This window comes from Idiotropiscis lumnitzeri, chromosome 6 (assembly GCF_059441095.1).
Source record: "Idiotropiscis lumnitzeri isolate Australia: NSW breed Sydney's pygmy pipehorse chromosome 6, RoL_Ilum_1.0, whole genome shotgun sequence".
NCBI classification, from domain to species: domain Eukaryota; kingdom Metazoa; phylum Chordata; class Actinopteri; order Syngnathiformes; family Syngnathidae; genus Idiotropiscis; species Idiotropiscis lumnitzeri.
The window spans coordinates 22017445-22044569 of NC_142396.1; the positions used below are offsets into that span (position 1 = coordinate 22017445).

A 27125-nucleotide genomic window follows, 5' to 3' on the forward strand; every position below is an offset into this window, starting at 1 on the left:
AAGGCATTGAGGAATGTGGGGGGTTTCCTGAACTGAGTTGCAAAATAAACACCACTGAAAAACAACATAAAAAGTGATCCTATAGGGGGTGAAAACACATAAATAAAAAAATCAATTTCAGTTTTTCAGAAGCTGAACCCTTGGTGCAACAATCGCATAGTGGTGTAGCAATAGTCAACTTTTGAGGATTATCATTACCTAGACAACAAGAAATAGTAACAGCAATAAAGATTGAAACTGTATTTATCATTGTGACTTGGAAGTCACAAGATTGTCCTGCATCTCAGAAGGTAGGCCTCTCGTAGCACTTTGATCATGCTGAAGAGTGTAATTATATCGTGAAGCTATTTGTCTGTCTGTCTGTGTTTGTTGTATCGTGACTAAAGAAAACTGATCACAAACTGACGCAGTTATTAAAACATGTTTTTGGGTTAAAGTGGAATTCAAAGCGCAAATGCGCACCACATGAATACTAATTCCTGAAGGTGAGCGAGAGGAGTCGCTCTGCTCAAAGCAATCGTAAAGTGAAAATAATGTCATCATCCGGTTATTATGTGTAAATATTCGCTGTTACGCACTGCAAATTGGCACAATTCAGATTTGCTTAGCATCTGACTGTTTCTAAAAAATAATTGAAAATAATTGTATGTTTAAAGTAGAGATCAGAACCTTGTCAGGGGCACACATTCGAGTTTACAATTTTACGTACTAATTACGCGATAACATTTTATTTTGAAAGTTTGACCAACGTGTGTTTGTCGCGCTAATGTCAGATTACTTTTATGGGCGGTGTGGGGGTGTTCACGTCTGATCGGATTTGGGAGGTTGGAAGTTAATGTTGGTTGGGTCTTCTCATCCGCGTGAAGACGAAGATGCTGCGTGTTCAACTCGTGCTGCTTCTTGGTGAGAAACTTCAAGTATATATTTTTCTTCTGTTTCAAGGAAATCAGACACTCTAAAAGTGTCACGCAAACTCGACGGAAAATGTGTTGCGGCTTTTTACCGATTCGGCATCGAAACTGATTACAACACACGCTTTTATAATAATGACAACCATGAATGGAAACTTCCTTGTCGACTTGTATTTGATTCATTTTGCCAATGGAAGTGCGTTGACATATAAGGTATCGATGTTTCTAAAAAGAACAGAGTCTCAAAAGCAAATGCAATCAGGAGAGTATTAACAGTACTTAAATACTAGATTAAATTAACTTTATTATGTTAACACATCAGTGAATATCAAGTGTAGGCCAATGAATTTGATTTGATGCAACAGCTCATCATTTTTTACAAATAAGAATATAATTTCTGCGGGTTTGAAATATTTCATGCAAAGTTTACCATTAAATTGTTCTACGTTTATAATAGTGCTGCAGCTAACGAATCGGATTCCAAATTTTTTTTTAATCACAATCCCTTTCTTCAAAAACAACATTATTTCAAAGTGACAGTGCAGAAAATTCACAAACAATAACGTATTATGATGCAGTTACTGGTTTGGTCCTGAACACGTCAGAAATCGGGCAAACAATGTTGATCATTATTTTCCAAAGTCAAAGCAGATGTTTTCAAATGTCTTATTTTTATTCAACATGAAGAAGTCTGACTACAAAAATGTGCAAATATTTGCTGTTGCGAAGGCTGAAATTCAGAGGATTCGGATCAATTTGAAAATTGAATTACACAAAGTGATTAGTGATGATTATTTGAATATCAAAAATGATTATTGGTTAATTTGATAATTGTTTAGTCGTTGCACCTCTAATTTAAAAGGCTAATGTGAAAACATTAGACACTAGAGATAAGACAATGTCTTTTGGATCAGCGTGGATATCGAGACTTATAACCGATATTTGGAGCTGATATTCATTTTCAGTAAAAGGGAAATGTTGGTGTCAAATTTAACAATCATTGCTTAACTTTGTTTAAAAGTGTTTAGGCATATGTTTATTGAACAGCTTTTCCGATTTACAAAATATTGAGACATCTATATACAGAACTGGGCAGTCCGTCCCTGGGGCGGAACAGTCTGGCCCTCCGGCCCGGCCAGATGAACATTTTTGGGTCAAGGGTGGGGCTGACAAATTAAAAAAAAAAAAGGGCTCGATTAACCAAGTCCGGAGGTGGAATTCAGTCCAGCCCTCATGCGTGTGATGTGGTCGTAAGGCGGCCAAAAGATCATCTCAACCTACTCAGCGAGATGGGCAAATGACAGAAATTGCCTCAGAACGCGTCAAAAGCGTCACTACCAACTGTGTGTACTTACTCTCACTGGGCACGTTCGTGGAAACGAAAAAAAAAAAGAGAAGAATGAGACAAAGAAGGAGGAGACGAATAAGGAGGAGAAGGAGAAGGTCGAGGCCGGAACGGAACCTAGGTTGCAGCCGGAGGGGCGGGGGACTGACTAGCAAAAAAGGGTCAAGTGCCGAACACTGGTCGAAAGTCACAAGGGGTTTGAAGGAATTACAGGACACCGGTGGGCAGCTCATCTAAAACCAGGAAAGGCACGTGTGCTATTGTCAGGGTTATTATTGTTTTGCAATTTTAAGTATAGTTAGTTTTAATTTCATATTGAATTTTGTTTTTAATTTTAATTGTTTTTTAGGGTGTCTTTGTTAGTTTTTATTAGGTTTGGTTTTTTTAAAAGCACTTTTAGTATATATTAGTATTAGTTTTCTTTTTAAAAAAAAAAAAAAGTTTTACTTGTGTGCAAGATTAAAGAAGGACCATGGTAAGTATTGTAAAGTAAAAATTTGACAAAAATGTTTTATAACATTTTTATAATACAAGGTACAGTTTACAGTTTAAAACCAATCCCCAAAAGCTTGTGTATTAAAGTAACTGTTTACTCTTTAGTTATAGTTAATTTGATAAATCTCAATCATTTTAGTTTTTATTTTCTATTGTTAACAAAACAGTTTTTTCGCAATTTTAGTTTTCCTTATTTCGTTAGTTTTCATTAATGAAAATAACCTTGGCTGGCCGCCAATCAGAACAGTGGCGACATGGCCCCGCTCAGCCCCAGCATAGAAAAGTGATTCCATCCCTCTCTTGGCCCAGAAAAAGTGTAATGGCAAAGCAAAGATGCCAATAGTGAGGCTGTCTTGGTGCTGAGCAGGGCTAATGGAAAAGTGCCTAAAATATTTTTGTTCGACTAACCAATCTTGGGGTGGGACGACTGTTCTTAGGTTTACTGGTATTCACCTTGGCCCAGCAAGTTCGGCCTGTGGTAGAACAAGGCCAGGATCAAATCAGCCTACCAGAGCTCCGTGATGTCTGCACCGAGGGCAGCTGTTACCCAGGAACAGGCGATCTTCTTATTGGTAGAGCGCACCAGCTACTGTCAACCTCCACCTGTGGATTAAACCGTCCTGAACCCTTCTGCATTGTCAGCCACCTGCAGGTAATGAAATATTTCAATCAGCGGTTACCAATGTGGTCCGCAGGCCTGTTCCAAAAATACCTCATCACTGATGGGACATTGTAATTTTCCATGAATGTTGTAGAGATGATTATTTGAAAATATAAACACTGGCAGAGATCTTATGAAACAAAATGTTTGAACGTTGACTTTTTTCTGTTCCTAAATTAGTGCAAGAAATCATTAACATGATCAGTGCCTTCACAATAACAGCATTATTAAAGATCATTTAGGAAATTGTGTTGTTTCAGAATTGCGCATCAAACTGGTAGCCCTTTGCATTAATCAGTACCCAAGAAGTAGTTCTCAGTTTGGAAAAAAAGTTGCTGAACCCTTATTTAGACAGTTACAAGTCTTGTACAATGAGTCTCTATTTTAGCTAACAAACCAACCTCAAGACTTAATCTTCTAAATTTAGAATATTTTATTAAGACCAGGGTGGCATGGTGGATGACTGGTCAGCACAATGGCCTCACAGTGAAGAGGTCGTGAGATTGAGTCCGGCTTCCGGCTTCCTGTGTGGTGTTTGCTTGTTCTACCCGTGCCTGAATGGGTTTTCTCCGGGTACTCCGGTTTCCTCCCACATTCCAAAAACATGCATGGCAGGTTGATTGGTGACTCTAACCTGCCCCTAGGTATGAGTGTGTGCATGGATGGTTGTTCGTCTATGTGTGCCCTGCGATTGGCTGGCAACCAGTTCAGGGTGTCCCCCGCTTACTGCCCGAAGATAACTGGGATTAGCTCCAGCACCCCCGGAGCACCCCCGGATACCCTACTGAGGAGAAGCAGTACTGATAATGGCTGGATTATATAGACCCAAATAATACTAGCTTGGCTTTTTACACTGACCCAAACAAAGGATGCATATTACTTCCTTTACCTTAAGTGTGATTTTACACAGCGAGACAACATTCTGAACTCAGATGATTTAGACACTGTGTGACAATGTCAGCATCTGTTGTGTTGCATACGATGCAAAAATGGTTCCCAACCTTTTTTGGCTCATGTACCCTTGAACGTTTTTGTCATAATACGAGCACCCTCTGGCTCATACATTTTGATGATTCTCCGAAAATCGGACGTAACACAACTGATTTGAATAGGCATTGTCATCTTATTAACTCAAATGAATCAAAGTGGAAAATAAATAATATAAATACATCAGTATCGTCTTGTTTTTCTTGAGTTGGAACTGGAACTGGGGCCAAGATGAGTGAGCAACCTTATGAACAGTTTGCAATAGCATATGGTGTTACTACAACGGCTTTTGTCGTCTTTTCATTTAATTGGTGTTAATCACAGGTGTTATAATTGGAGGCTGGTGTATGATGACCCCCCTTTAACATGAATTGGAAATGGGAATGGTAAATTCTAAACACTTTTCCTTCGAAATAATATCTAAATCCGGACTGATGGTGGGTTGCATAAGTAACACATCACACACCCAGGACATGCTTTGCATGCATGTCGGCTTTAGTTTTTACAGTTGTGTTGCTCTGGCTTTGATAGTACCTCTGAAGGCTGATGTGAGAGAACCTGCCGCTATGTAGAAATTTCTCTCCCCTCCTAAGACAATCCAAAACTGATTAGTGTGAAAACAACACAAAGATAAAACAAAGGGTAAGACTCCAAAGATCTTGACTTTGAAAGAAGTTAAACAAAATGAAGGAGCTACAATCAGTCTATGCAACAAATGAGAATTGAAATGTCTGATGTCCATGGAAGAAAAAGCTTTTCCTTGTTACCTTAATTTAAATAAGATAGTCATTAACTGTTTTGTCCGTCAACTCCCTCAATTCTTTAGTTTTTTTGTTGTGCAATCTCATTTAAAATTCGACCAGAAAATGTAACAATAAGGACAATATGTATTGTATTCCAATAAATGATTGAACATTTTATTGGAATATAATACAGCGTACATTGTCTAACTTTCATACATTTAACATCTTTATTCTCTAAAGATGTCCCATAGAAGACTTGCTAGAGTCTTTGTTCGAAGAGCCCCTATCTCCTGATGCAATGGAATGTTTGTCAGAAAATAAACTCCCTGTTGTGTATTACTTAGTGTGTGGCTCTGGAGGGGGGTTATAGTCTGCAGCACATCCTGTGTTGACCATAACCCCCCTCGCCAACACACACACACACACGCACCCCATATGGAGGTGCTGATATAACTGGAGACAGATGTTTGTCCAGCTGCTTGAGAACACTGTTAGCTGAGTTCTCTCACTGAAAGTAATCCATTGCTCTCTGACAATGCTCGGTCATATGAAACAAGCGTTCGCCTGTCTGAACTTATTTGCCGGCATTACTCAGTTATGAAAAGGGAATCGCTTAAAGAAAGAGAATTGCTTCAAATGAATTAGATTGTTGCATTATTAACCTAACATTTAATTGGACTACTTTATTGGACTGACATTCGGTTGTCATGGCTTAATTTTGATAAATATAAATAAATGATATCATTCCCTCCAGAAGTGAATGAAATATTCATCAAAATGTATGATGATGGAAAAATGTGGAGTGTGTTTACCAGCACATGAGGTATGTGTCTTTTTAAAAGGCCAATTCAAGATAGAAACTAAATTGTCTCATGAGCTCTGAATCGTGATTACCTCAAATCACAATTTGAATGTGATTGATTTTGGCGTTATCTTTAATGTGCATAGCAAAGATGGCTTGTATAAAGTGTAAAACTCAATATGCAGGTGATAAAGTGGCCGCATTTACAGTGCATCACTAAAGGTGAGTTATACCCCTCATATTTCAGCACCCATTTTTTTATATCAACTCAGGGGATAATACAACAGCAATAAAGTTTCGATATAACAGATTAGTCAGGATACAGTTAATGTTGTGTGACATTAAGATATGTATGAATATTGTAGTTGGGCTCTGCAATATTTACTCAGTAAAACATGTCGGAAATGTCTGTGACGACAATAAATCTCAAGCTCGACTTTTGTATGTATAGCTTGGTGCAGAAATGATTCATCTCAATCTTGTTTTATCTGTAAAACACAAAAATCTATCATTTGTTTCAAATGTTCACTGTCACACTACTGTTCCTACATGGCACGTGTTTCGGCTTCTCAATTACAAGACTGGGCTGCGAACGCTGTCCTCTTCTGGTCAAACTTAGACATTGCACATTTAATACACCACACACTTTTTTTCCATCCATTTTATTTTCTTTGCTTTATATTATTTTATATTTTCCTACATTTGTTGCAATTTTAACCAAAACTTGTTTTCATTTTTTTTCTGTGTTCATTATTCATTTACTATTCTCTGTATCAAGGGTGGGCAAACATTTTGATTGGCGGGCCACTTTGGGTTCTAAAATTTGAAAGGGGCCGGACATGGAGCAGCTGGATGGAATGTTTTGGTAACCTCGCCTCATCGGAGAAAAAAAATACATTTTATTTTAAATGAAAGTAAACAAAAGCATTGCAACAATATATGTATATGTATATCATTTCACCTGCCGCTCTTATTACCTCGATGCATGCATTGTTCTCGAATAATCTTAGGCTGGACTCATCCATATTCGAGGAGTCCAGTTGCTATGTTCATTAGCAACGTGACCTCCCTGAAAAGTTTTCTCATAGCTGCACAGTTACTTTGTCAAGTCGCCCTCGACATGTGTGGCAAACCTTGATTTGTTTTTCTTAATTTTTTTTAAGTTGTTTTCACTGAAGGTTGAACTTTGGTTCAATGTCATGTTCTGTATCTCCACTGCACTCATCCAGAAAAACAGCAGGAAGACAGGAATCTGGGGAATTCCAAGCTTCATGAAGACCCTCTTTGCCTTTTCTCTTCCTGCCCTAACTCCTCCTTTTGTTTTTTTGTCAGGAGGAGAAAAAATGTTTCATGTGTGACTCAGCGACACCCTACAGCGAACCAGCCAATCAGACGGGAAGCCATCGTATTGACAACGTGGTTACCACTTTTGCGCCGAACAGACTGAAGACCTGGTGGCAATCTGAGAACGGTGAGGAAGAAAATAAAACAATGAAAGGTCGGAGGCCAACACCAGTCACACAGTTTGACAAAAGGCCATACAGTTACCATTTAGTTGCAGTTAAGTGCAAATAATTCAGGTGCATTCGTCTGGAAAGTTTTCACAGCACTTCACATTTCCCACATTCATGTTACTGGCTAATTTTAAAATGATTACATTATTATCATTATTTTTGTTTTGACCTTATAATTCTACACTTCACCCTATAATAGGAAAGGCGCACCGTTTCTATAATGTTATCAGTGCATTTAAATAAAGTTGGATTGTACGTTAGGGCACTTTTAGACAAAAGAATTGTCCATAGAGCTCTGATGGAGGACGGCCACAAGGTTACGTGATGAAAATATCAATGAAGGAGTATTAATTATTGATGACTGATAATGGGTCAATCTCACTGTAGAGGGGCTGTAAACATTTCTGTGCTATTTTATATGTGATTAAGAGTCTCCCCTAAATGTATTTACAGGGAACTAGGCTTCTACAGACTACATTTTGCCCACTGCAGTGTTGTAGTTTGTCGCATGGCGTCAGTGATTCAATGAGTCACTTAGTCGACTTAATTTATGTCGGAAGGCACCGCACACAATCTTTGTTTAGTAATCTGTGATGACGGAATGCAGAGGCGTTTTGGATGACATTTTTGCCTCCTGGCCTCACACGGCAGTAGAAAGCAACTATTTTCTGCGCAGCAACAGGAAAAAATACATTTTTTATTCTGTTAATTATCTCAGAGTCTGACACAAATACTGTACATTGGCAAGCAAAAATTGTATTATGATGTCACAATAAAGTGGCATGCAATCTCTGGCCAAGTTTTGCGGTAAACAATGGCATCTGATATTTAGTCCATTGTATATTCTAACCCTAACCAATCACAATGTTGGTCTCATGTTGACAACAATTTAGATTTTTGATCCTCTCTATACAGGTGTGGAAAATGTCACGATCCAGTTGAACCTGGAAGCAGAGTTTCACTTCACTCACCTCATCATGACATTCAAAGTGAGTCATTACAAACTAGCACATTAATACATCCAACTGGTGTATATGTTTAAAGAGATAGACGGTCTTGAAAAACCCACATTTGGTGTGAAGAGTGTAATATCGTAAACACTTTGTACTTGTATCAATGTAGGACACGTTAGGCTCTATTTTCGTTCCGGGCACAAGTCTAGCGCAAAGTGCAATCAAACTTTGTGCATGGGTGGCTTTTTCTTTCTTTTGGGATTTTTGTCAACTTTTTGCTGGTAAAAATGGGTGTGCAACGTAGTGTTTTGCTGGCCAATCCTCACGGCATCCCACATTTGCATTAACTTCTGGACCATAGGGAGCACATGCCTGAATACGCCGTGCTTGAACATTGCGAAAGCAGAAATTAGACTCACTGGAGTTCATACTTGACGTAAACTGCAATATCTCCCCTTTCAGATGAAATAGTCGACCGTGTGACTTGTACATCCTGATCGTGCGCCCATGTGTGACCCAATAGTGCTATTTAAATATTTTTGATATTCACAGGAATTGTGAATGACATCCCCGAGCACTGAATCTGTGTACGCCTTGATTAAAAAAACTCAACAAAATCGTGTTAGACCACCTGCGTTGCAAAATAGACCACCTTTTAGTCAGTCTAAAATTGAGTCACCAAATTGCGAGATGCACTATAGGGTGCGGAAGTAATGCCCAGCGAGGCTTACCAAATCCACAAACATGCTTAACGCGACCATTGCCCCACCACGAAAATAATCAAAATAATGCGCCTGTTTTTACTTTGCACCACCAAATTATCAGGTGCATCAGCTTCGCGGGCCGGTATACTCCGAAAACAACACTGCCCCAAATATGCTAACCAGACTTGCGTTGGCACGAAAATGAAGTTCTGCCGAGCGCATTGTTATTTAATAGATTTATTTTTGTTGTTGGCTTTTGATTCCGTGACTATTTCTCATTGGCTCTCACCCGTGAAGACATTTCGACCTGCTGCAATGTTGATTGAGCGCTCAGCAGACTTTGGGAAAACCTGGAAGGTGTACCGCTACTTTGCCTATGACTGTGAAACGTCCTTCCCTGACGTTTCTGTGGGTCCCATGAAGAAGGTTGATGATGTCATCTGTGACTCACGCTATTCTGACATTGAACCATCCACTGAAGGAGAGGTAATGTCAATTAACTGAATATACCTCAGTGATCTCATTCACAACAATAACAATTTTTAGTTTTAGACCAGGTCACTAATCTGCTGAATCTTTTCAGGTCATTTTCAGAGTTTTGGATCCTGCTTTTCGGATCCATGACCCATACAGCTCTCGAATCCAGAGTAATGCACCAACAGACTTTTTCATGTTTTTGATATGCAGTGCTTTTTAAATAGTCATTGATAATTGTTTACTGTTTCACAGATATGCTGAAGATCACCAATCTAAGGGTGACGTTCACCAAACTTCACACGCTCGGGGACAACCTGCTTGACTCGCGTATGGAGATTAAAGAGAAGTATTACTATGCTGTTTACGACATGGTGGTGCGAGGAAACTGCTTCTGCTATGGACATGCGTCAGAATGTGCCCCAGTCCAGGAAACTGGCTATGTTAGGGAAGGCAAGGTAAGTTGTCAAGGGGGTAATGTTCGGATATTTTACCCTCCAAATAGGAACAGTACACATGAGGCCTGACAACAGCAGTTTGGGCTAATTTACTGCAATTTCAAACAAAGGAGCCTAACGTTTCTTGCAGGTTGCCCAATGTGACCGGTGCTTTTGTCTGTTTGCACAGACTGTCCCCTTAAAATGGCACTGGACAATTAATCAAATTCAGATTGACATCTCACTGTTGTATAATGCAATTTTCAAATTGCAAAATCTGCAATTTTGAAAAATGTGTTGCTCATTTATTACAAAGTGTCGAGATAATCTGATTTGTGACTTCCTTATGTATGTTCACGTCAGACTTCGTTAGAATTTTGTGACGTTGTCATAGTGAACGCTTAAAAGACCGCAAGTGTTTAGTAAGTTTAAAGTACCTTTAATTGAAGTTGATGAATAAAAGCTGTCATTCATATTAATTCACGGTTATGTTACCTTTATTTTAGCGTTAACCTTACCTATAAAACAAATCATTTAACAAATCTGATATCATGTATTGGAATGCAGATTAATTTATTGCTTGTTTATTAAAAGCCACATTGCAAGAGGGCCTTGAAAAAAAAATATTGAGGGGAAAAGAATTGCAATTCAAATATATTTAAGAATTGCTCAGCCTTACCTTTTAATATGGCTCACTGGTTGGCCATGAAATCAATCCCAGTAAAAACAAGTACCTTGGTGAAAGAGGTTTCGCACCTGATTCAAACCTATATAATCTAAAATTAACCCACATATCTCCACAGGTATTACTTGATCATTTTGTTTTGATTTTGTGTTTCCAGGTTCATGGTCACTGCATGTGTAATCATAACACCGAAGGACTCAACTGTGAACGGTGTCAAGATTTCTATCATGACCAACCTTGGAAACCAGCTGAGGGACGTAACAGCAACGCTTGCAAGAGTGAGTATACACTGGTTCACTTGACAGTCTTCTCATTTTTAAAATGGTAGTTCATATGTATTACTGAGTTCAGCTCACCACTTTCACTTGCCTTTATGGTTGCCTGACAATACACCATCTCAAGACAGGCAGGTTTACTGTCCAACGTATCGCTGGTGTCAGGCCGAATACTCGAACCTCCAAAAGATTGTTAATATCCCTCCATTTTTTTCCCAGTGATTTATGAAGGACATTTTCAGATGGCTCCCCCCCCCCATTTTCTGACTTGTTACAGCCCAAAACCAGTGACTGAATCCTAATTTTTTTTTTCAAAACAATAATAGTCAGTTTAATCTGTTATGAAAATAATTATTTGAATTATGTTATACTAAAAATAACTTGTAATTGACTTGTTGAACCTGCTTTAATCAGTACTCGAGAAGTAGCTCCCAGTTTCAAAATGTTGGTGATCACATTACTCCCTCTCGTCTGGTATTGCGCTATTGTTGTTATTTGGTGTTATTTGGTGATTAGTCGACTACCAAAATAATCGTTTGTGGCAGCCCTATTTCACATACAAGCATGGTAACGGAATGAATTTCAGTTGTATTTCCAAACACCACTGTATTAATGAGAGGATACTTGTCTTGACTGTGGATTTCTCTCGTTCTCAGAGTGCAACTGCAACCATCACTCGGACTTGTGTCACTTTGACATGGCCGTCTATGTGGCTTCAGGAAATGCAAGTGGCGGTGTGTGCGATGCCTGTCAACACAATACAACCGGCCACAACTGTGAGCAGTGCAAACCGTTCTACTTCCAACACCCCGAGAAAGATGTTAGAGATCCAAACATCTGCCAGCGTGAGTATTGAACAGTCTTTTTGCATCACGTACAATCCGCTTTAGAGTCTCAAATAGATAGACTTCACCATGGTGATTGTCAGATAAACTAAAACAAATGCATTTCTACAGCATTTCAGCGACATTTATTGGTGATTTTCTCTCTCAACCGGGGAACTTAAATCTTTGATATATATGATATGCGTATGAACAAGGGATCTTGAATAAAAATGAAGTAAATACAGTAAATATCAATAGAAATAAATAAATCCTGCCTTTTATATCTTTAGCATGCAGTTGTGATCCTTTGGGCTCTTTGAATGGAGGAATCTGTGATGGAAGGACAGACATGAGACTAGGACTCATTTCTGGCCAATGCCGCTGCAAAGTCAACGTGGAGGGAGAACGTTGCGACCGCTGCAAGCAGGCATTTTACGCGCTCACTGATTCGCAAGAAGGCTGCAAAGGTTTGACATCATCTCTAATAACAGCATTGGTTGTGAATGCATAAATTTCAATTGACCAGTACAATATGTTTACAACCCATATGGAAGTATGGAATGTGGAAGTTTGGCCTCACAGCCTAGGTTTCTTCCACGCAGTTTAAAATCTATGTTCTGGCCTGTGTATATGAAGCTTGCAAGTTCTCCTGTGCTTCCTTTTTCTCAGTTTACTCAGTTTCCTCCCACATTCCAAAAGCATGCATTCGGACCAAATTGCTTATACATGTGAAATGCGTTTATAAATAAAATTTTATTGTATTGTATGAGAGTGTGAGTGTGACTGGCTGTGACTGACTGGCAACAAGTCCAGGGTGTACCACTCTAGCCCCATGTCTGCAGCACACCCATAACTCAGAACATAAAAAGCAGTAGAAAATCCATGAATGGAGCCTGATGTGTACCAGAAACTGAACAGTAAAACGCTCATGAATATAGACCCGTCTGTTTTTGAAATATAAAGATAGTATACAATCTTTAAATGTATTTCTTTTTTAGCCTGCGCCTGCCACCTTCTGGGAATAGTTCCTGGTGGAAATCCTTGCGACAATGAGACAGGAAACTGCTTCTGTAAACGACTGGTGACTGGGAAGGACTGTGACCACTGTGTGGTAAGTTAATTGCACACTCAAGCTACTAAAAGCTGGGAAACTGTGGGAGTTGATTTCCAGGTATGTACAGGTAGCTTGGATGGTTTCATGTATGATGTCATAAAATGCGAACATCTGTTCTCCGTCTTTGTGTCTGTTTATAGTCTGAGCACTGGGGTCTCAGCAATGATATGGATGGCTGCAGACCGTGCGACTGTGACTTGGGGGGAGCAATCAACAACCAGTAAGTTTTCTATCTAATCTAATAACCCTGCAATAGTTGTGTAAGCGGCAAAAACAAATCAAAATGACCAACTACTGGCTGTAAGTGCTCAAAGTGAATTGAACGTTTTGTTTGATGGTCACATTCAAATTATGTCGTACACTGTTTTTTTTACGCTGATTCATAATTAGGGCGGCACGGTGGGCGACTGGTTAGCACCATGGCCTTACAGTGCAGAGGTCGAGGGTTCGATTCCTGTGTGGAGTTTGCATGTTTTTGTATGTATAGCAGGGGTCTTCAAACCTGTTCCTCGAGGGCCCGTGTCCTGCCCGTTTTCCACCTCTCCCTGGTGCAACACACCTGAGCGATCGTTATCTAGCTTCTGCAGACCTTGCTGATTATCTGATCATTTGAATCAGCTGTGTTGCAGCAGGGAGAGATGGAAAACCTGCAGGACACTGACCCTCGAAGAACAGGATTCCGGACCCCTGATGTATAGCATGCACGAGCTACCATGTGCAAGCAATAATGCGCCCCATAGTGCGTGAGTGTGTGAGTAAGATTCAGAATTAGCACCCACAACTGAGGCTGTGCTCTTTGATACAGCGCATTTTTGGCCGTGCAAATATGGTATATGTATACCGCAATTTTTTTACGGAGGCACTGTATCAAAGGACGCAGTACCAGTTGAGGGTGCTATTTCTGTATTCAATACGAGGCGCGCTGGCTGGCATGCAAATAAGGGCTCTCTGCCAGTAGCAGCACTTCAGCCCAATGAGAGATGTTATCGCAACACATCTAATCGACAACGTCAGGGCAGGGATGTCACTGGTCACCACACTCCTTAGAGTCACGGTTTCAAATCAAAACCAAAAATAGCTCAGAACCGCATACAAGCAAACAATGAAACAAAAAATAAAATAAACATAAAAATGCATCTCTCATGCCATTCATATCCCCAAAAGAAATAAATATAACACAAAAAGATTACAGCAATTGCTTCTTGGGAGCCAGTCAGCCTCAGCCAATCAGATCGCTGGTTAGAGAGATGTGAGTGGTGTCCTTTGGGCAGTGTGTTTTTTAAAATGTTTTTTTTTTTGCAGCCTGTTGTCCAAACCTGTGATGTTTCTTGCTTGCAATAACATGAATGATAAGACAGACTACGACATCGTGGACAGCTGCCCTTTTGTCCAACTTTCTCCTGTACCATCACCAAAAAACGTATTCACATTATGTATTTGTCACAGTCAACTCGACGCATTAAAGACTCAGACTTTGGCCAGTAGGGTTTGCTAACATGCACTCTGAAGTACCCCAAGGGCACCTGGCCCAATGGTGGAGAGAGTTACTCGGTCTATGTAATAGACGCATCGCATTACACGGTGCATCATTAGTTTTGGGGAAAATTCGGGGCTTAAACCTTTGTCTCCATGTAGGGACGAGAATTACAGCTAACTAAATATATAGTTATATAAGGTGTTGCAATTTAAACAATTGAATATTATATATATATATATATATATATATATATATTTATTGTGGTTTTCTTTGTGGGGAGGTGGATTCACAATTCAATTCACAAATCAATAACATCCTATTGTTCTCTTAGATGCGATCAGCTGACTGGTCAGTGCGTCTGCAGAGATCATATGTTCGGCCGTCGCTGTGATCAAGTTGAGTCTGGATTTTACTTCATTGCTCTGGACCACTACACCTACGAGGCAGAGGATGCCAAGTTAGGGCCCGTAAGTAAACATTTAACTTTTGTTCGCGGACTGCTCCATTGACAAAACTATTGTAGATTTATGGAAATGCTCTCATTCACAAATAACAATAATTGTAACATTACATTGCATTACATTATTTTTATGTGTTTATTGTTTTATTTGTTTTACAAATTATTGACCAATTTAAAGTGTTGAAAACGACTTGCTCTCTTTGATGGTACAAGGATTTCGCCCGACGCCAGCGAAATATGTTTACTGGGTTTGACTCACTCGCTATTGAGTCTGGATTGTTTCATTATCATTATCGAAGAAAAAGACAGCAGTCGAATACAAGCCCCATTTTAGAATAATCCCGTAAATTTAGATTTTTATATTTATATAGAAATCCCGCAGGTTGATTTAAACTAAATTGGGAACAGAATGGGCTCCTGTTGGCCTGCAGGCACACTCATACCATATCACCAGTTATATCAGGCAGCGAAATACTATTTATCCAAAGATGTTTTTGCTGCTTGCCTAATGAGTTTGGTTCCTTTAGGGTGTAATGGTGGTTTCAAGGCCCCACCCACAGGACCACCGACCCACTTGGACAGGTGTTGGCTTGGTCAATGTCCCAGAGGGAGCATTCCTTGAATTCACTGTTGACAACATTCCTCACTCCATGGAGTACGACATTCTCATCCGCTATGAGCCTCAGGTAGGACACAGTGTGAACGGAATTTCGTTTTGTCGTTGTAATCCAGTTTGTAGCAGGACGGACACATTTAACATAAAAACTACAAAACCTTTTTCCACCAAACTTTGGACCTGGTGCTACAGAGTTTGTATGGTTGCCTGTCATTGAATAGCGACCACTAGTATAGTGTAAGCCCCTCCCTCCCTTAACTTAACCAGGTAAAAAAAAGGCTTTTTGTATGGTACGTTCACACCGGACGGGCTTTTAACCATTAGCATGAAGTGATCCCACACAGAGTCAATGAAGGCGCAAAAGGGAAACAGCCGAAGGGTAAGGCAAGTGTGGTGCGACATAAATCACAAAGAACAAGCAAAACACCAGACTATTTGTGCAAGATTATTACACATAAAGTCATACTTAAAAAATATATAATACGTCAGTGTTAAAACAATGCATGGTGTACATTTAAAAAAATACATATGATAAAAATAACGTTAATTTATTTATTATTTATCAAAATTGTCAAACAAATATACTAAAAATTAATATGATTGTAAAATGATTGCAAACATGGGTATAGGGGCGACTATGCACTGGACTTGGGATGGGACGCGCTACCTTGGTGCCAACAGGCAATCACTCACATCTGCCTCGCTCCCATGTTGCTCAAGTTGTGCAAAATAGAACCAACGTGAAACAATCGCATGACAGCTGGGTGTTACTTGATTACAAATGTCGGTTATATTCATTTTCAGGTGCACCAAGTTGGCATTGCACAGGGGACAATAACCAACCAAAGATCATATCAATTCACTCTCTCAGTCGCGGCTTTTTTTTTTTCTGGCTTGGACGTAGCCGAGTCAGGCCAAAATGAGGCGTCCCGGTAACTGATGTCGACTAACTGCTCATTAAGTAGTTTGTTCTGTGGTCATGCATTATTTATTTTTAAAAAAATTTATTTTATAATTATTTGCATATGAACAAATGATTGTGTGAGTGTATATGAAGCTAGCAATGCGTGACATCAGGACCAATAATATCTGAGAGATAGTCTTAGCAGTGAATAAAAAAGTGTTTCTGCAATTACTGTTTATTTATTTACAACTTTTATTGAAATAAGCTGTACAGCTGCTGTCATCAATAATAGTAATAATACTTTCCATTGACTTTATACAAAGTTAGAGGGCAGGGGTGCCCACACGTTTTCAACATGCGAGCTACTTATAGAATAACCGAGTCCAAGTACCTACTTTATTTATAGATTTATTTGAAAATTGAATTCTTTAAAGGTACAGTATATATTGATGTGCCTTGCGTTACTGCATGAGACCATATGGGACAATACAAGTAGTGCGCATTTTCTGTCCGTTACATCACTGACGACTTGCGCTAAATGGGATGAGTTAATGATATAGTCCAGACAGGAGCTGCTGATACCGAGCCTTGGCAAACCTCCCAATGAATATTGATCATGCTAGGCAGGTACTTGGACTTCATGTTAGCTTGGCTGCCAGTTGAGGTGGTGGATGGCTCCTCCGTCCCGCGGGTCATCATTCTCCAGCTCCGGGGAAACTGCGAGCGCATGCCATAGCGCACATACAGCCTGATTGAGCCGCAATAATGTGAACAACATAAGTTTTTTTTTTTTTTTTTGGGCAGCATCATAAACTGTGATGACCTATATGTGGCGGCGTGATCACTTTTTAACAAAAACGGAGGCTACAAAAATAAAATAGCTTTTGTGGATTCCACCTAACTTGGGGATCAAAGTTAGGTTTTCACGTTTGGAGTACAGTTCGTGGGCAGGTATGGAGCTAAACATCCTATTACAGGGTTCGGGAAGTGGACGTAGCGCAGGTCTGCTCCATGTTGTGCTGCAAGCTGTCGTCATCCACATCTAAAAGGCTGCGAAATTGACGAGCAGTTGTGTGGCTCTCGATGAGCTGATAGTTGGTGGGACTTGTGGGACAACAAGAATAAAGCAGCCGTTTTGTTATGTTATCTGGTGTTGCTTAGGAAAAGAAGGAAGTGGTTCTTTTTTTCCTTATGTAAACAAGTAATGCCCTGCCTCATCTGGAGTGTTTGATTGGAGGAATAATTTGATGTGTCACTTCAGCTGCCTGACCAATGGGAAGAAGTTCTGATGACAGTAATGAGACCAGGACCTATCAGAGCAGATAGTCGCTGTATAAATACTGTGCCAGACGACGACCACCAAATGATTTCACTCCACCCTGGGTCACGGTAATGTTCATCACCAAAACCCTTCTTTGACGAGTACAATGTATTGAAAAAGTTACTGAAGTAACAAACGCTCTTAACAACACCCACCTTCGAGATGACATTTAATATCTTTGTCTCTATGACAATAAAGGGATTTCTATTTCTATTTCTATTCTCTAAAGTTTCTTTTTTTTCTACCCGACATCAGTGGCTTGATTTATTGTTTTTCCAGACCACTTTTATGAACACCATTTGGTTTCAACTCTTGTGATGGGTTGCCATATGCTGGATTGTTTACTATTTTGTGTCATTGTGTTCAAAGCGGTCTGGTTCATACTTTGCAGATGTTTCACATTTCCTTTGTGCTTTCTTAGACATGTGGCTCTTCCCAGACCGGTTTGTTTTGAATCTGGTCTCAACTATACCATCCGCCTCAGTCTGCCATTGTATTCAGCCCTCAGCGATGTGCAGTCTCCATACACGCTCATTGATTCGGTGAGAATACATTTACTCCATGATCAGACTTGAAAAATAGAAGACAATACATAGACATTATCAATGGTGGAATGGGTGTTTGCTGAGTCTCTCCAATCAAGCAAAGCTGTTTTCAACATATTCTTCTTATCAGATTGTGCTGATGCCTCACTGTAAGAACTTGGACCTCTTCACCGCCTCAGAAGGAGGAGATTCTGGTGAAAACCGTGGATGGGAAACTTTTCAACGATATCGTTGCATGGAGAATAGCCAGAGTGTTATCAAGACACCGATGACTGACATTTGCCAAAACTTAATCTTCAGCATTTCAGCTCTGCTACATCAAGGAGCCAAAGGTACAACTCTGACACGAAATTTGGATTGCTGAGAAAGATTAAAACATGCACGTGTCTGTCCCTTCCAGAATGTCAGTGTGACCCTCAAGGTTCTCTAAGCACAGTCTGCAACGTGAGCGGAGGTCAATGTCAGTGTCGACCTCATGTTGGTGGAAGAAACTGTGACAGATGTGCTCCAGCGACTTTTCAGTTTGGACCGAGTGGCTGCAAAGGTATCAACTCCAACCTCATGTTGCAATACATTGTGACAGAACAACACATCCATAAATCTGTGAATATGTCGCAAATTTTTCCACAGCTTAAACCGCTTGCTGATTTTCCAGTTTATCTTTACTGATTCACAGCAGTAGTTGGATAGCTGGTCATCAAATTGTTGTTGTCCATAGTGAAGGAAAAAAAACATGACTGATGAGTGGATGGATGTTATCACAAGTGTCCAGGGGTTAATTGAGAACAGATCACTAAGTAGAAGCTTTCCGTACAGCAGAGCAATTGTGAAGTTGATTTCAATTTGATTCACCTTCTCCGGTCGTTTAAGTGCTTTTAACTGTTTTCCAAATTAAAGTACCACTACCGTGAGGAGAGCATCACACCGGCCGCTCTGGAGCAGGTGAAATAAGCAATGGTAGCAGTGGTGTTTTAAAGACACAGAACCAGCTGGTTCTAATTACGATAATCAGCTGGTTCCAGTTCACCTGATTACACTCATGTGTTGCCCATGACTCAGTTTTTTTTTTTTTTTTTTGTAAGCGAACAAATATTAATATTATCTGACAGATAATTTGTTGTGAACATCCGCAGAATGCAACTGTGACGCTCAGGGTTCACAGAGCCCTCTTTGCGATCAGCTCTCTGGTCAGTGCGTGTGTGTGCCAGGAGCATATGGACGTCAGTGTAATCGCTGTCTACCGGGATACTGGGGCTTCCCTACGTGCCGTCCGTGCTCTTGCAATGGACATGCAGAGGACTGTGATGCTCACACGGGACAGTGCCTCAATTGCAGGGACTTCAGCACGGGGCACAACTGTGACAGGTGAATTTTTTCTTCTGCTACACACTGAGAGTTGTTGAGTCTGTTTAGATGTCATTGTTTGTTCATATTAAATATGATTCTTTGATGCCATCCAGTGGACACTTCAGGCACGGCAGGCAAATGAGCCAAAAGTATACAATGCGGAAGTGACTGTCGGTGCAGGAGACATTTATTTTTGTCTTTTATGTGCCGTTTCACCCTTTTAATTGTCAGTAAATCTTCTTTGACACATCCACGTCTGCAGAGTCATGGTTACAAGGTGTTCAAAACTACAATGGCACATAAGTATTGAATTCATATGAAACAACACTGACTTGGCTTTATGTTTTATGCTACGAAGCAGGAAGACGTAACATAGTTTAGAGAGAAATTGGAATTACACGGGAAGCCTTTAGAACTGGCAATCATTTATAAATGGAGCGTGATCAGTGGTAAAGATCAACAAAGAGCAAAGAGATTGTGGAACTAGTTACCGAGGGATTCATGAAGAACGATGTGCAGTGGTATAAAGACAAGGCACTGTGCTGTACAGGTTAAACGACTTGTCGTCTTTACCAATAATCCATAATGACATTTGGAGAGTGACATTGACTAGCCCCTAATAATGTTTTTGAGGGGGGGGGCTCAGGAGGAGACAGAGACACTTTCAGGAATAGGTGACCAGCCTAAATTAAATTAGTCTGGCTCCCACATTTATTTAAATTGAAAGCACAGCTGAAGTAAATGAGGGAGAGTCAATTGAAGAGAAAAAGTCAAGTCAAGCAGGAACAAACTTTACGATCTAAGTACAAGCAGGGGATTATTCCCCTGCAAACGAAGAGATCTGTGATTATTTGCAGCCGTTCATGCATTTGTTATAATGCTTATCCTCGTGGTTGTGCTGGAGAAACACCACAAATTTTCTCAATGACGAACTTGCTGTCGTGATGGCCTTTAAGCGAGGACGCTAGACTCACCAAGTTGTGCGAACACTTACCAGGCTGTCCAAAGAGCACACAGAGCAATAGATTTTGTTCTGTGACTGGAAATAACATCAGACGATTGCAAGCGAACCTTCAGTAACCCATGTTGATGCTTTTCAGTCCTAACGTGAATGTTCTGTTTTAATTTGGTATATGATCTGAATATAGATTAGTGCATATATTAATGTCCTTATTGATGAAGAAACATCGACTCAACTTTTCTCCCAATACAGTGAACCCCCGGTTATCGCGGTTAATGGGGACCGAGCCCACCCGCGAAAACTGAAAATCCGCGAAGTAGCGGCGCACCTTCAAAAATGCTTAAAAAAAAATATATATATATATATATATATATATATATATATATATATATATATATATATATACGGGTAGAGAGAGAGAGAGTGAAATTCATGTTATAACAAAAAAAAACAAATTATTATTAAAATTTATTTTTTTATTCCCCAGTCATTATTTTTGTATTTATTCAATTACTTCTTTTTGTATTTATTTAATGACTTCGACTTTTACCTGCTGGTACGCCGTCCGGTGTGCCCTGTGAATGTTATGATCCTCCAGCAGAGCTGGAGGATTGAGCAGGACTCTCCAAACGCAGACACGGGAAAAAAGGTGGTGTTACAAAGATATTTATTATAATCACAATATAGTCAGTATCCAATTACAATCTAGGACTATGAGGGTCTATCGGCTATAATATATATAATACCAATCTATCGGCGGAAAGAACGTAAAGCGCTGGTGGAACACTCGCACCAGGAAAAGGAAATAACTATAGAACGAAAAACGCTTGCAAAAGGCAAGGAATGACTAACGAAGATTGCTTACCACGGAAGGATAAGAGGAGACCAATCATCGACAGAAAAAGAGAACAGAAAACGAGCCGAGCTGTAGCTGATAACGAAATGAAAGAGAACGCGACAACAAGAAACACTTGAACAAGATAACGATCGAAGTACGGGAGCATGAGCAAGTAGGATAACAATCCGACGCCAGGTAGTCAGTGTAGGTGGATTATATAGTGAGTGTAATCAGTGAGTGAATGGGAATCCGGTGCGGGGCTGGTGGGCGCGTCTCGCAGCAGCTGACGGCATGGCGCGAGACGATCGCTGGAGGAATGCCCACACAGCTGAAAAAACAAAAACACACGCGGCATGACAGGCACGGATCATGACAGTGAAATGAAAGGTGGCATTCTTCATTTATTTATTTATTCATTTATTCATTCATAACTGACAGCCTCGCGCTCCCGCTTGTGCCCGGGCGGAAGAGGTGCTCCTCTTCGGCTTAATTGTCACGCACGCCGGACCTGTTCCCCCGAAGCGTGTCTCCGTTCGGTTGAACTCGGTTTCATTTCGCCCTGCTCGTGCCCCGGGCGTAAGCTGCTCCTATTCGGCTTAACTGTGACACACGCCCGCCCTCCTCCCCCGGAGCTTCCATTCGGTTAAACTTAGGGGCCGCTTGGCACCGCCCGTGCCCGGGGAAGGTGCTCCTATTCGGCGTAACTGTGACGCGAGCATGCCCACCTCCTCCGGAGCTTCCATTCGGTTAAACTTAGGGGCCGCTTGACACCGCCCGTGCCCGGGGAAGGTGCTCCTATTCGGCGTAACTGTCACGCACGCCGGCCGGCCTCCTCCGGAGCTCTCGTACGGTCCCGAACGGAGCGAGATGTTGCCCCGCTCGTGTCCGGGCGGGAGGTACTCCTCTTCGGCTTAACTGCCACGCACGCCGGCCGGCCACCTCCGGAGCTCTGGTACGGTCCGAACCGCGCGAAACGTCGCCCCCAATCTTGCCCGGGGGAACGTGCTCTTCTTCGTCCACTCTCCTCTTCGCCCATGCTCTTCTTCGGCACACGCCGGCCGTCTAACCGCTCCAGCGCCCCGTCGTGCCGCTCGGCGAAACTACAATGCCCCCGAATATTTTTTAGACCCGCGAAGCACTGAACCCGCGAAAGGTGAACCGCGAAGTAGCGGGGGTTCACTGTAGTGTAAAAAAAAATCACAGTAATAATAATAATAATATTCCCTTTATTAGTCCCACAATGGGGAAATTCAAGATTCGAACCTAGGCCTCCTGGGGAGACTGGGTCCTGAACGCGGCGCCTTAGACCACTCGGCCATCCTGGCAGCCAAGATTCGAACCCAGGCCTCCTGGGGAGACTGGGTCCTGAACGCGGCGCCTTAGACCACTCGGCCATACTAATACTAATTACTCGGTCATAGCCAATAATCAACACATCGTCTGCACAATGATGATGAAGTGACCACAGGCTCAATAGCATGTTGAAGGATTGGATTGGACTGGGGGAGGAGGTTAAAAAACAATCTTGCAATGCTGTTCAGCCTAACTTCCTCCTCTCTACCTGATACCAAGTGGGACCACTTACAGAAAGTCAGGGTGCTATTAGCAAGGTAATAACAATCATCAAAGTTACAAGGATCTGTTGCACACTTGGAAAAGACATTTGCGTAACAGGCAATCTCATGCTCTATACTTTGTGTTAAGGTGCATGGATGGTTACTATGGCGACCTGACGCTGGGCTCTGGTGACCATTGTCGCCCCTGTATGTGTCCTGATGGTCCAGGCAGCCTGCGGCAGTTTGCAGGAAGTTGTTTCCGTGGTGCTAATTCCCAGCAAGCTGTCTGTGTCTGCAACACTGGGTACAAAGGTAATACATTGACCACTGCTGCACAAATACACTTTTTTTATGATGATGATGATGATAGAACACCAAAAGCAGAAGAAAAGTAGATTTTAGATGAAATCACAGTCAGTATTTGGTTACAGAATTGATTGTCTATAGAAATACAGTATGAAGTCGGAAGAAGCATTTTGATGTGGTGCCTTTTTTTTTTGCCAGGTGCTCGCTGTAATGAGTGCTCCCCTGGTTACTTTGGAAACCCTCATGAGCTGGGGGGGTTGTGCCAGCCCTGTCAATGCAACAACAATATCGATATGTTGGACCCGGAATCCTGCAATTCCCAAACTGGCGAATGCCTGCGCTGTCTGTATCACAGCGAAGGGCATTCCTGCGAAAATTGCATGATTGGTTACTATGGGAGAGCACTTCTGCAAGACTGCAGAAGTAAGTTCACTTGACCACTTCGGATCGCAAAAAGTGCTCATAGTCACAATCACACATTAATGTAGGAGTACAAAAGCGGCTGATGAGGTTTTGCTGTCGTCCACAGGGTGTGTTTGTAACCACCTGGGTAGCGATAGTGCAAGCTGTCCTTCATCAGCTGACTGTCACTGTGACCGTAGCAGCGGTCAGTGTCATTGTCTCCCAAATGTTATTGGCCTGCAATGTGATCGTTGTGCACCTGACACCTGGAACATGGCAAGCAGTAAGGGCTGTCAGGCCTGTGACTGTGACACCAAACATTCGTATGGGACCTCGTGCAATGAGGTGAGCAATATGGAGATCTGAAATATGATGTTGAAAAAAAGTTGCATTGTTAAAGCAGACGCCACTATGAATCTCAACATGGTATTTTGATTAATATTGTGTTTGTGGAATATGATCCCCCCATTTTTATCCAAATCAGGTGCCGGCCATTTTGCTGTTAACTCACAGTGACATCATAGTGCCCACGAGCTCAGCTAGCAAACATCACATGACTAGACCCAGAAAATAGGTGAGCCGTGATGTTCGCAAACTGAGGCTGTGGGCACTCTGATGTCACTTTGAGTCGACAGCAGGTGGCAGTACAGGACAAAATGGTCGCCCCCTGCGATAGATAAAAAATGGGTGGAGTTTTCTGATTAATTCATACTCCACAAACACAATATCTAACGGGGGCACATTGGACATATTGCAGAACATTTTCAACTTGACTTCTCCTTTAACACCCATTTTGCAGCTGTATTTTGTTTTTTGAGGGAAATAATTTGCAGTGAAAATATGTTCTCCATACTTTGTATGCTTTTCATTTAGATCAGTGGTCAATGTTCATGTATGCCTGGATTTGGAGGCAGGACGTGCGGAGAATGTAGATCGCTCTTCTGGGGAGACCCAGAGGTCAAATGTCATGGTAAGCCATTTGTTTTTGTTGGTTGGTGAACATGTACAGTACATATGAGACGTCTTATTTCAAAGACAATCTTAAACAGACAGGAATGCAGTTGTTTGGATATATATTCAAATGTTTCTGTCACATTTAACACAACTACGGAAGTGAAATACACTGTTGAGAAATAAATCCATTCTCTGATGCTCTTAAGGGTGGCTGTTGAGCTAGCGGCGCAGAGGCAGGATACATCTGTTTCCACCCAGTCGCAGGGCACAAATAGATAATTTACCATGCACAATCACACTTGTGGGGAATTTATTGTCTTTAAATGACCAGAATCTTGTTTTTGGAGTGTGGGAAGAAGCAAGAGCACCAGAGTGTAAGCCACGCATGCTGGCACCAATAAATTGCATTTTTATTTTTGTGTCGAGCCATATTTTTTAATTCAACTGACATTTCTCTGAGATTATGTGCGGAACATGGATGGCTGGACATTCGATCTAAACCTGTCTTCACTTCTCCCATCAGAATGCGACTGTGAACCTTACGGCATCACTCAGCCACAGTGCAACAAAGACAACGGTCACTGCGATTGTGTCGAAGGAGTGTCCGGTCCACGTTGTGATACCTGTGCTCGGGGGTTCTCTGGTACTTTTCCCAACTGCCACCGCTGCCACCAATGCTTTGCTGAGTGGGATCCTATCGTTGGACAATTAACAAATCAGACACACCGCCTTGCAAACAAGGTCAACGCTATCAAAATGAGTGGAGTCGGTGGGCCCTACACAAAGTCTATTGACAGTCTGGAAAAAAGTGTATCAGACATCCACGCCATCCTAAACCAAAACCCGGCCTCACAGCCTCTAAGCGAAATCCAACAGCTCCTACAAGAGGCCAGGTAAGAATGGACTCAATAGGCTAAATTCTGAGGTAAGGTCTTAGTAGTCAAATCTCACCTGTGTGTCCATTAGTGACTTGATGGGTTCTTTGACTCAATCGCTCAACCACTCGGAAAAGATTCTTCTCAATGTGCAAGAGGACAATAGCAGCATGGAGGGCAAACTCAAATTGCTGATGGCCGATGCTCAGAAACTCGAGCAGACCGTTCAGGGCATTATGGATCAGATTGAGTTTGTCAAGAACTCCGACATCAGAGGTAAAACTCTACGTTGCTTGAGAGATATGTTTGGGTGTTTCTTATGAAAAGATTTACATGAACTTGTTGTTATAACTTTAGCCAAGGTGATTTTTTTTCATGGGTGCACATTTAATTGTTTGTATGGAACTCTTATTTACGGTTTCCTTCATCAACCTAAATTTCTTGTGGATAGATGTTCTTGTTCATTGGTGAGTCCACATATTGAGGAAAAATCATATCATTATGAAAAATTTTCTTTTCAATAGGGGCAAAGATAAAATGAAAAACAGCTCTATCAAAGCTAATTCAATTAAAATTAAAGCATGTGTGCAGGCTCATAGTGTCAGACGTTCCATCTTGATCACATCCATATTTAGATTTTAGTGAAAGTGGTGGCGTGTTTTCATTCCACCACTTTTTTCAGCTCATTTAAACATTGAAGAAAAGTGAATTGTTTTTCCTCACCAATGCATTATGTTAGTTATCAATAATTGAAGAAAATTTATGTAATTATTTATTTTTTACTTTGTTACCAGGTGCCGCTCACAGTGTCAGTAAGTACTTCCTGCAGTCTCGTGGGGCTGAAGAACGAGCAAATGCATCCACCACTGACCCCCACAGCCCAATGGTGAATTCTGCTAAACTCCGGAAACTCACAGAGGATAAGATGGACCTGAGCAGAGATGAGTACCTCAGCAGACACAATGAGAATGCACAGAGACTGGACGACCTGGCGGGTGAAATCCAGACTTTGGACCTGACAGCGCTCAGCCACAAGGTACAGATGCGAGGATCTTCTTCAGCAAATACAGTGGCTTGCAAAAGTATTCAGCCCCCTTGGGCATTTTGACCTTGTGCCACATTTCAGTCTTCAAACATTAAGCTAAAAAATGTGAATAACTTGAAAAGAATCAACACCAAGTGGGATGCAATTGTGAAGCGGAACAAAATCTTTATGGTATTTTAGACTTTTTTTTATTTATTTTATTTTATTTTTAGGAACACAAACTGAAAAGTTGGGCGTACGATATTATTTGGCCCCTTTACTGTCAGTGCAGCCAACTGACTCTAGAACAGGGGTGGGCAAACCTTTTGATTGGCGGGCCACAGTGGGTTCTAAAATTAGACAGAGTGGGCCGGACCAGTAGCAGATGGATGGAGTGTTTTGGTAATCTCACCTCATCGGAGAAAATAAATACATTGAATTCTAAATAAAAGTGAACAAAAGCATTACAACAATATATATATGTCTTTGAAAAACCACAGTATTTAGAAAATCAAACATTAACACTCGGCGGGCCGGATTAAAACGTTTAACGGGCCGCATGTGGCCCCCGGGCCGTAGTTTGCCCACACCTGCTCTGAACTTACGCACCTGATT

The 27125-nt window shown here is 41.2% G+C and overlaps 1 protein-coding gene across 1 annotated transcript in view; it reads left to right on the top strand.

Annotated features, from left to right (window-relative positions):
* Positions 1–794: 794 nt before the first annotated feature.
* LOC148335898 (laminin subunit beta-1-like) overlaps positions 795–27125 on the top strand; it is a 34416-nt gene continuing 8085 nt past the window's right edge. The window contains exons 1-26 of the mRNA XM_088298773.1: positions 795–903; positions 3189–3403; positions 7277–7415; positions 8374–8447; positions 9413–9601; positions 9699–9762; positions 9845–10047; positions 10869–10989; positions 11643–11831; positions 12101–12277; positions 12809–12921; positions 13065–13144; positions 14733–14868; positions 15389–15547; positions 17643–17770; positions 18124–18244; positions 18378–18579; positions 18648–18791; positions 19381–19612; positions 23098–23261; positions 23454–23678; positions 23785–24002; positions 24531–24627; positions 25135–25504; positions 25578–25762; positions 26281–26522. Coding sequence (XP_088154899.1) covers positions 873–903; positions 3189–3403; positions 7277–7415; positions 8374–8447; positions 9413–9601; positions 9699–9762; positions 9845–10047; positions 10869–10989; positions 11643–11831; positions 12101–12277; positions 12809–12921; positions 13065–13144; positions 14733–14868; positions 15389–15547; positions 17643–17770; positions 18124–18244; positions 18378–18579; positions 18648–18791; positions 19381–19612; positions 23098–23261; positions 23454–23678; positions 23785–24002; positions 24531–24627; positions 25135–25504; positions 25578–25762; positions 26281–26522 — 4218 coding nt within the window. The 5' untranslated portion in view covers positions 795–872. The remainder of the gene's footprint in view (positions 904–3188; positions 3404–7276; positions 7416–8373; positions 8448–9412; positions 9602–9698; positions 9763–9844; positions 10048–10868; positions 10990–11642; positions 11832–12100; positions 12278–12808; positions 12922–13064; positions 13145–14732; positions 14869–15388; positions 15548–17642; positions 17771–18123; positions 18245–18377; positions 18580–18647; positions 18792–19380; positions 19613–23097; positions 23262–23453; positions 23679–23784; positions 24003–24530; positions 24628–25134; positions 25505–25577; positions 25763–26280; positions 26523–27125) is intronic.